The sequence below is a fragment of the Oncorhynchus mykiss genome, chromosome 21 (assembly GCF_013265735.2).
Source record: "Oncorhynchus mykiss isolate Arlee chromosome 21, USDA_OmykA_1.1, whole genome shotgun sequence".
Lineage (NCBI taxonomy): Eukaryota > Metazoa > Chordata > Actinopteri > Salmoniformes > Salmonidae > Oncorhynchus > Oncorhynchus mykiss.
In genome coordinates, this window is record NC_048585.1 from 30,399,919 (window position 1) to 30,410,841 (window position 10,923).

General features: G+C 42.0%; 1 protein-coding gene across 5 annotated transcripts in view; it reads left to right on the forward strand.

Annotated features, from left to right (window-relative positions):
* Positions 1-10,363, forward strand: part of LOC110500216 (dedicator of cytokinesis protein 4) — a 146,183-nt gene extending 135,820 nt beyond the window's left edge. For 4 of the 5 annotated variants that reach the window (XM_036957600.1, XM_036957602.1, XM_036957601.1 and 1 more), the window contains 3 exons: positions 1,181-1,300; positions 2,560-2,621; positions 7,870-10,363. In XM_036957600.1, the coding sequence (XP_036813495.1) occupies positions 1,181-1,300; positions 2,560-2,621; positions 7,870-8,337 (650 nt within the window). In that variant the 3' untranslated portion in view covers positions 8,338-10,363. The remainder of the gene's footprint in view (positions 1-1,180; positions 1,301-2,559; positions 2,622-7,869) is intronic. The other variant, XM_036957603.1, reaches the window with a different exon arrangement.
* Positions 10,364-10,923: the final 560 nt, after the last annotated feature.

Genomic DNA, 10,923 nt, shown 5'->3' on the forward strand with positions numbered 1-10,923 from the left:
TATTCCCCAAGGGTTGATGGGATACGCCTTTTCGGAAGGTTATCCATATGTATAAATGCATATGTGTGTCAGTTTTCTTTATCCACAGATGTCTGTTTTGTATATTTTGTATGTTATATAAGCGCTTTATATTTTTACATATTCCAGTGGGGCGGCATTTCAAATCTAGTTTGGAAGGGCCCTTGTGTAATTAAAAAAGCTCAGCTGTTTGATTGCTTTCTGTGAAACTTCACTGAAGGTTAAAGGTTCAGGGAAAATTAACTCATGAAATTAGTATTTTATAGAAAATATAAAACATATGTGGAACTTTAATATACCTGTTTTTTTTTTTTTTAAATCACGGCGATCCACAAGCACGGTGGTGTGCCACTTTAAGGTGTCGTCGCTCAGCTTAAGTGGAAATGCGCAAACCTGCTCTTTTACACCAGTTTGTGGAAGAATGAACTTAACACAGGAAGAGCACCTTCGTATTAACAGGAGAGAACAGGGAAGTGTTATTTACAGTGTGATTTCTCTCACTGCATTCTAAACAGCACAGCGAGGGTTTACGATCAACTAAAACTTGTCAGTTGCATGATATTCAGTACATACGAAGATTGAGGTGTGGTTGATTGTTAATAATAATTCATAATTTGTATTTGTCCTATTTCACACATATGTGTGTATTAATTGGAAAGGTGTTTTTTTGCATATCACACTCTCTGAGACACCCTCGGAGAGCCGGGGTCACACTCAAGGTCTGCCATTCAATGGCGGTCGTGGAGCAATTATGATGAAGTGCCTTCCTCAAGGGCACATTCATCGATTTTTCACCTTGTCGGCTCGGGAATTCAAAACTAGCGACCTTCTGGTTACTGGCCCAACGCTCTTAACTGCTAGGCTATCTGCCACCCCCACAAATTGAAGGTGCAGTCTGTCAAATCTCCCCCTGCCCATGCTTTATATTTAGGCTAAGAAGATCTTGAAATGTAGTAACTCTGTCATAAATGATCAGTTACAACACACGACACGAATCTCTACCTCTGTTATCAAATGTTCTGTTATTGACTAGGATTACATTCTAATACAGATCTAGATTCTAGTCTACATCGTCTGATGTGTTGTGATATGTTGTGTCGTGTTGTAACCCAATGAGCAGTGATTGATGCATGTCTGTCTATATGTTTGTACACCAACATAGTGAGAACCACCTTCAGTAGCCGGAGTCTAGACAGTGTAAAAGAGGTCAACAACACACAGTTCTCTGACACTGTGGGAAAGTTGCTCTGTCCCCCTGTACCTCCTAGGCCACCATACTCAGGTAAACCAATCAGAACACTCGACCAATGAGGAATGGCACTAATCCTTTCCCCCATATTTTGACACCTGGTGCTTCCACCTGCTCTCTTACAAGGCTCGTTGTTACGCTGTCAACTCTCTGCTATAAACTCAGCTGCTCTCTTCTATTCCTCCTGGTTTGCTTCTATAAATAACTTCTCCTTCACATGATGTACACATACTGTATAATAATGGTCTGTATTCTAGCCTGGGTGCCTGTCTGTTTCTGCTCTAGCCAACTTGTTATTATCCTGCCAAAGGCAACCATCTAGCACTGTTGAGTACACAAATTGTCCAGTACCAAAGCTATTTATTCCTTCGACGTTATTGTAAATTGACTTGCCTAGTTAAATAAAGGTTAAATAAAAAATAAAAAACTGTATTTTTTAAACTTATGAACAATAATGAACTATCTGACAAGCTTTGGTACAGGAGGAAAATCAAAAAAACGATCTATATGATTGACTTTGATGATGATTGCAGAAGAGTTGCTATAGACAAATAAATTGGTCAAGCTCACGTCATAAAGCCGTGAATACCTTATGAATGTCTTTTATCTGAGGGGGCAACCAGTCTAGAGGGCATATTTTTCCTCTGCTATACCGCCTGCTACTTAATAATCCAAACTATATATAATAACTATAACCAGTTAGACTCAACTATACTATAAGATTGTATAGATGAGCCTTCTCATACTATCTCCATCCACTTTAATCTCTGTGGTGCTTCAGGGGTTCATTAAATCCCCAAACAGCAAGCCTACACACACACACACATGCACATACAAACAAACATATACACACACAGTGCACACATACACACACACAGAGTGCACACATACACACACAAACATACACACATGCAGTGCACATAACTCCCAAACTCCCACTTTTCAAGCCCTGAGCCTGACACTTCCAGTAAACTTAGACTTATGTTATTATATTTTTTTAATTATATATTTATTTTGTGATTCACTAGAGCTGACTTTTCCCCCTGTTGTTGCGTTGAATTGAGTGTTTTGCCCTCCAAAGAGCAGCTGTTGGATGTATAAACAGCTTAGTGCTGGCTAAGGACCCGCGACTGTGCGATTATTTGATTCATAGATGCCCAAACCTCCTGAAGTCCTCAGCTGTGGAGGGCTCACTCCAGTGTCATCAAGTCGACTGGTACAAAATGGTGGCAGGAGTTAAACGTGCCCTCTTTTCTTTCTTTCTCTGTTTCTCTCCGGTTGACTGTCAACAGGCTCTTCAGCCAAGACTATGAGGTCGCAGTCCCCTCTCCCAACATCCAGATCTCCACAAAAGGTTGGTGTTGTGGTGTGTGATTGCAATTGTGTCCTCTAGTGTTTTTCTGATGCTGCTGATCTGAATGTACTGTGCACTACAAATAGGGTCAGGAGGACAGCATGGGATCAGAACCCCAAGTCCTTCATTCCAGCAGTAGATGACTCATTTGATCCTGTTTGCCTGCATGCTTGTCTGAATGTGTGCGGGTTTGCATACATGCATGCTTGCATGTGGTACTTGGTGTATGTATTTGTGCATGCATGCGTCCATCTGTGAATCTGTGGTTACTGGGCTGTGACAGATGACACTGATCCGGGTTGGCCAGCCCAGCTAAACAGAACTCAGCTGAGTCCAGGGCCCTGAAAGAGTTCTCTCAGTATAGCATCCTGCTCACCACTTAAACCACACACATTCACAAGTTTAAGTGCCAGGCATTAAAATTGGTTAAAAATACTTATTGAGGAAGTAGAATGGATGTTGGAATGATGATTCAGGAGGTGAATGAGAATGGACCGGATGAAGCCAATGGCTGCAGATGAAGGATCCAGGGAGTGGACTCTGTAGGGTTTGGCTTTGAGTCTCAAAACATCATCTCCAGTTCTTGATAGTTAGGCTGCTGTGGTGATGGCAATCACTCCTATGAGATCCTTGGAAGAACCTAAAATATACTAGATAGAAGGTAGAGAAGGAGCAATGCAAGACTTCAAAAGGCTAGTAAGTAACACCACACAACATGCACTGCGGAACAGAGAGGAGTCTGATTAGCAATGAGGAGCAGCAGCTGATGCTTGTTGAGTTGCTTGGGAGCTGCGTTCAAGGCAACAGGTTAAAGTGTTGCGTTCAAGTCTTGTCCTCTCTCCTGAAGTTTTATTCTTAACACCATAACAACCCTATGTCTCCCCCACTCACATACCAAGAGGAAGAGCCTCTTCATTATATATCCCTGAACCTGGTACAACTACAAGTATTTGTAGTTGTCTCCATATTTTATTAAACAACTGCCCTGTACCTTTCCTATAATCTTTTATGGGTTGTTAGCTGGCTGCTGGTTAATATATCCTGTTGAGGCCAATGGAGCTGTGTATGGACAGTTGAAGTTGGAAGTTTACATACACCTTAGCCAAATACATTTAAACTCGGTTTTTCACAATTCCTTACATTTTAATCCTAGTAAAAATTCCCTGTCTTAGGTCAGTTAGGATCACTACATTATTTTAAGAATGTGAAATGTCAGAATAATAGTAGAGAATGGTTCATTTCAGCTTGTATTTATTTCATCACATTCCCAGTGGGTCAGAAGTTTACATACACTCAATAAGTATTTGGTAGCATTGCCTTTAAATTGTTTAACTTGGGTCAAACGTTTCGGGTAGCCTTCCACAAGCTTCCCACAATAAGTTGGGTGAATTTTGGCCCATTCCTCTTGACAGAGCGGGTGTAACTGAGTCAGGTTTGTAGGCTTCCTTGCTCACACACAATTTTCAGTTCTGCCCACAAATGTTCTATAGGATTGAGGTCAGGGCTTTGTGATGGCCACTCAAATACCTTGACTTGGTTGTCTTTAAGCAATTTTGCCACAACTTTGGAAGTATGCTTGCGGCCATTGTCCATTTGGAAGGCCCATTTGCAACCAAGCTTTAACTTCCTGACTGATGTCTTGAGATGTTGCTTCAATATATCCACATAAGTTTCCTGCCTTATGATGCCATCTATTTTGTGAAGTGCACCAGTCCCTCCTGCAGCAAAGCACCCCCACAACATGATGCTGCCACCCCTGTGCTTCACAGTTGGGATGGTGTTCTTCTGCTTGCAAGCCTCCCCCTTTCTCCTCCAAACATAACGATGGTCATTATGGCCAAACAGTTCTATTTTTGGTTCATCAGACCATTCTACATTTTTCCAAAAAGTACGATCTTTGTCCCCATGTGCAGTTGCAAACCGTTGTCTGTCTTTTTTATGGCGGTTTTGGAGCAGTGGCTTCTTCCTTGCTGAGCGGCCTTTCAGGTTATGTCAATATAGGACTAGTTTTACTGTGGATATAGATACTTTCGTACCTGTTTCCTCCAGCATCTTCACAAGGTCTTTTGCTGTTGTTCTGGGATTGATTCGCACTTTTCGCACCAAAGTACATTCATCTCTAGGAGACAGAAAGCGTCTCCTTCCTGAGCGGTATGATGGCTGCATGATCCCATGGTGTTTATACTTGCGTACTATTGTTTGTACAGATAAACGTGGTACGTTCAGACATTTGGAAATTGCTCCCACCTGGGAGACACACCAAACATGTGGAAGAAGGTGCTCTGGTCAGATGAAACCAAAATTGAACTTTTTGGCAACAATGCAAAACGTTATGTTTGGCATAAAAGCAACACAGCTGAACACACCATCCCCACTGTCAAACATGGTGGTGGCAGCATCATGGTTTGGGCCTGCTTTTCTTCAGCAGGGACAGGGAAGATGGTTCAAATTGATGGGAAGATGGATGGAGCCAAATACAGGACCATTCTGGAAGAAAACCTGATGGAGTCTGCAAAAGACCTGAGACTGGGACGGAGATTTGTCTTCCAACAAGACAATGATCCAAAACATAAAGCAAAATCTACAATGGAATGGTTCAAAAATAAACATATCCAGGTGTTAGAATGGCCAAGTCAAAGTCCAGACCTGAATCCAATCGAGAATCTGTGGAAAGAACTGAAAACTGCTGTTCACAAATGCTCTCCATCCAACCTCACTGAGCTCGAGCTGTTTTGCAAGGAGGAATGGGAAAAAATTTCAGTCTCTCGATGTGCAAAACTGATAGAGACATACCCCAAGCGACTTACAGCTGTAATCGCAGCAAAAGGTGGCGCTACAAAGTATTAACTTACGGGGGCTGAATAATTTTGCACGCCCAATTTTTCAGTTTTTGATTTGTTAAAAAAGTTTGAAATATCCAATAAATGTCGTTCCACTTCATGATTGTGTCCAACTTGTTGTTGATTCTTCACAAAAAAAATACAGTTTTATATCTTTATGTTTGAAGCCTGAAATGTGGCAAAAGGTTGCAAAGTTCAAGGGGGCCGAATACTTTCGCAAGGCACTGTACATAGGCGTACAGGGGCCCATTTATAGCAACCATCACTCCTGTGTTCCAATGGCATGTTGTGTTAGCTAATCCAATTTTGACATTCTGCCTAGAAGGCCAGCATCCCAGAGTCGCCTCTTCACCGTTGATGTTGAGACTGGTGTTTTGTGGGTACTATTTAATGAAGCTGCCATTTGAGGACTTGTAGGGCGTCTGTTTCTCAAACTAGACACTCTAATGTACTTGTCCTCTTGCTAAGTTGTGCACCGGGGCCTCCCACTCCTCTTTCTATTCTTGTTAGAGCCTGTTTACGCTGTTCTGTGAAGGAAGTTGTACACAGCGTTGTACGAGATCTTCCGTTTCTTGGCAATTTCTTGCATTGAAAATACCTTCATTTCACAGAACAAGAATAGAATGACGAGTTTCAGAAGAAAGTCTTTGTTTCTGGCCATTTTGAGCCTGTAATTGAACCCACAAATGCTGATGCTCCAGATACTCAAGTTTTATTGCTTCTTTAATCAGAACAACAGTTTTCAGCTGTGCAAACATAATTTCAAAAGGGTTTTCTAATGATCAATTAGCCTTTTAAAATGATGATGAAACCTTGTATTAGCTAACAACGTGCCATTGGAACACAGGAGTGATAGGCTTGCAGAGGCCCATTATCAGAGACTATGTAGAAATTCCTACAATAATCATTTTCAACATTAACAATGTGTACACTTTATTTCTGATCAATTTGATGTTATTTTAATGGACAAAAAAGGTGCTTTTCTTTTAAAAAACAAGGACATTTCTAAGTGACCATTTTGAACGGTAGTTTATATTAGTGTTGCACCATTATTTTTTCACATACTATAACCATATACAATTTCAGTATCATGTCTTGATGATGGACTGACATTCTTGTGGCCTCCTCAACGGATTAGTCCACTGAGACAGGCGCGAATCAAACATGCGTGTGGGTGTGTGCCTGACTGAATACCTGTGTGTGTCGAGGGTGTGTGCCTTACTGAATACCTGTGTGTGTCGAGGGTGTGTGCCTGACTGAATACCTGTGTGTGTCGAGGGTGTGTGCCTGACTGAATACCTGTGTGTGTCGAGGGTGTGTGCCTTACTGAATACCTGTGTGTGTCGAGGGTGTGTGCTTGTGCATCTCTATCTGTTCTCCTACTAATGCTGTTGAGTGTTCTGACAGTACTTTGAATGTCTGTGTGCTATATGGTTTCTCTGTTGGTTGTCAGGCAGTATCGAACCACAATTGAATTATCTTCCCCCTCTATGTCGTCTCATGTTCTCATCCACATTGGCTTTCGCCTGTCAGATAACTCTGCTAATGAGCAATTTATTATCTAGCACCAGCCTGCATGTGACAAGGCAGTTTAAGAGTGACATTTTAACAGGATTTTACAAATCTGCATTGAGAAATTCATATTTTTTGTTAGAAAATAAAATACAGTTTGTCTTTGCACTGGCAGTTTTTTATAAGTGAGGCACAAACAGCAACACAAATACAATGCCGTGTGTGTGTGTGTGTGTGTGTGTGTGTGTGTGTGTGTGTGTGTGTGTGTGTGTGTGATAATGGGACCTGTTGAAGGTCTGCTGAGGGGTCTTCTTTGATTGTGCTGTGAGGGGCAGCTCAGCGCTCCAGGCCTTTGAGATTTGTGGGGAATATTAACATATCAACGAGCATTTAGCTTCAGTCTTGTTGAGAGAAGTTACATGAATATTTCGAATTGTCAGACAGAAACATGAGTTTGCTGCGTCGCAGCATGACAAACTGTAGCAAAAATAACATATCAATTGTCCACTCCACTAAATCCAATTAAGAGTAACAAGATATAGCAGTATTTCCATGTAATTTCTCAGAAAACGTTTTGACAACGTATTGGATTCCTCACGCTGAAACTGCCGGATATTGTATTTCTCCGTCCCAATGCACACTGACGTATGATGAGGTGGAAAAAGCACTGTGGCACTGTCAATCTGTCTGGTCTCTTTATTCTTATGCTTCATAGGCTTTATTGTTCCTTTATGCTATACCTCATTAGGCTGTGAAGCACACATGTGCAGTTTTAAGGAGACTGTTTCTGTTTGAGCGATTGGCTGTGGTTGGTTCTCCGTTTCTGATTGGTTCTCTGTTTGGTTCTCTTGTTCTGTTGTGTTTCTGATTGTCTCTCTGTTTCTGTCTCTCCATAGAGTTCATTGCCGCCCTTCACGCCCTCACCCACTGAGTGCCAGTCGGCTGGACTGGTGTCCAACTCGCCCGTCCTCTCCGGTAGCTACAGCAGCGGCATCTCCTCCATGAGTCGCTGCAGTGTGTCCGAGGCGTCGGGCACCGAGGCAACCACTGGAGACCACCCCGCCCACCAGGGGCCCACCATGCCCAACTCGGTCTCCTCGGGCTCGGACGAGCTCATCCGCCGCGAGAACAAGACGCCGCCGCCCTACAGCGTGTACGAGCGCTCCAACCCTCGTAGGCCGGTTCCCCTGCCCCACAGTCTCTCCATCCCTCCCAGTGTGGACCCCCCGGCCCTGCCCCCCAAGCCCCACCAGCTACGCACTAGCAGCATGAAGCTGGTCCCAACTTCGGACCCTCGCAGGGCCGACGGGGTGCCCCATGTCCCCAGACCCAGACCTCTCCCCAGGAAGGTCTCCCAGCTATAGGCTGGGTGAGGACCTACAACCCTTGTGGGTTGATGGGTGACACCACTGGCGCGTTTTGCACTTTTTACACTGTCTTCTCTTCAGTTTGGTAATCCCAGGCTCTGCCCAAGACAGACTCAAGACTCGTGAGTCGGTCTCATTGTGAAGATCTTTTTTCGAAAGGGCTTTGCAATGACTGACTTTGTCATTCCGCACTTTTAGCTCCAGTACAGTAGTAGGTTCCACACGGTAAATTGCTGCGTTTATCTGAAGAAAAATGAAGACAACGAATTTAGGTGTCGATTTTTTGATAGATGTAATAGTCCCAATATATGTATATATTGGTTATATATAAGAAGTGTTTTGCCTTAAGTATTGGAAACAGAGTCTTTTATCCATGAGTCTTGCACGTTTTTGAAGTACACTGTACTTTTCTATATAGCTAAAAGGTGCTAGAGGTCTCATGCATATGCATTTCAGTTTATGGTAGTAGCTGAGGGTGTGTTCACATACATCAAAAATGGTACCGGAACAGGAATGAAAGATTTACCTATTTGATAATTTCTTTCATTGTCATGACCATTTGAAAAGTGCTGTGTAGCTAAAATTGATGCCTCGTTTTTATTCTTGGAGAATTGTAGTCGTAACAAGTTACTCAGATATCCACCCCTTTCGTGATATTGAATCACTCAAATCTCTTGACCTTTCTTCAAGCTCTACTCTAAGCCATAAAGAGCTCCTTCCATCTTTGAAATCCACTTTCTTAGACCAATGCACATGTTTCCAAGAATCCATTGTTCTTGCATCTGACATGTGCCACTAAATTGAAGGCTGTTGCTCTAGTAAATTGTGTGTAGCTCTTATTAATTGGAGGCCATTGCTGGAAGAGGGGCCAGAGATGTGGACACACCCTAACACTCCTGCATGGAGTGCAGTATGTATGTGGTGGTGGATCCTTTGGGGTTTACCAAGTATTGTGCCAAAGGAAGATGTGCTCTATGTATGCTGTAACGACAAACTAGAATCCTGAACCTGGAAACTGGAAACACTCCATTGACTAGACCAGCTGAGTTTGTACTAGCCCACAATAAAAACAACAGACTTTGAGACAAATCCAGTTATTAAGATGAAAAGTCATTGTAGGGGGGTATATGAATGACAACTGTTACAAGTAAGGAATGGGGATATGAGATTAGCACAAATGAGTTTGAATCTGCGTTAACAGTGGTTGCATCACCAAGGACTCACTCTACCTCTTGAGTTGTTATCCTGGCGACCACAATGGGCATTTGAAGTGCAGTATGTATGGTGGAAAAGATGCCCGCTATCTGCCACCCAGTAACTGCCGGCAACTCGTACACACACACACACACACACACGAGAGCTGCTCTTCTATTTGAGAATCTTTTTAGAACACCATTTTTCAACTAATCATTGTATGGTCACGCTTGTACAGTACAGCCGAGTGAGTTAGAGGTGTTGTCTCCGTTTGACATTCGCGGTGGACAGAGTGTACTGGCATCGAGTCCTCTTCTCCTGTTCTACGGTAATCTAGGGAGTCGTCACGTCAGGTGGTTTCTTGTCAGTGTTTAATGAAGAGAAGACAACACTGTTTTTTGTAATAAAAAGTTTTTAAAAATGTGCGTAAATATTGATCACTTAATTCAGTACAACGGTTTTCAGAATTAACCTGGGTATGGTTTGTATGTTTCACTTTTGTATGTTTCATTTCCTTTTTAATTAGTTGTGAATTGTTTGGATCAAATATTCACATTAATCAGTACTTGAGAAATTGTAAATTATATAATGATGAGATTGTTGTAAGTATGCCAAATATACTACCTTTTGTGTATTACTATTATTGTAAATATTGTGTTTTTAACAAAGTGTAGCTAATACACATTTACAGCTTTGAATGTTGGAACAGCAAATTATTGTTATAAATGTCAAAAGAATGCTGTTTTAGTGAGTGTAGAAGTCTATTGTAATGCATATCTACACCTACGGTAACACATTTACATGCTCAATAAACTACCCTATGTAATAACATTGTGCTCAAGCATACCTCTAAATCATTCCCAGCTCTAACCTGCTAAAAACAATTCAGTGATAATTACTTCGATAATAGTTGCGTTGTACAGTGAGGGAAAAAGTATTTGATCCCCTGCTAATTTTGTATGTTTGCCCACTGACAAAGAAATGAGCAGTCTATAATTTTAATGGTAGGTTTATTTGAACAGTGAGAGACGGAACAACAAAAGAATCCAGAAAAACGCATGTCAAAAATGTTATAAATTGATTTGCGTTTTAATGAGGGAAATAAGTATTTGACCCCCTCTGCGAAACATGACTTAGTACTTGGTGGCAAAACCCTTGTTGGTAATCACAGAGGTCAGACGTTTCTTGTAGTTGGCCACCAGGTTTGCACACATCTCAGGAGGGATTTTGTCCCACTCCTCTTTGCAGATCTTCTCCAAGTCATTAAGGTTTTGAGGCTGACGTTTGGCAACTCGAACCTTCAACTCCCTCCACATATTTTCTATGGGATTAAGGTCTGGAGACTGGCTAGGCCACTCCAGGACCTTTAATGTGCTTCTTCTTGAGCCA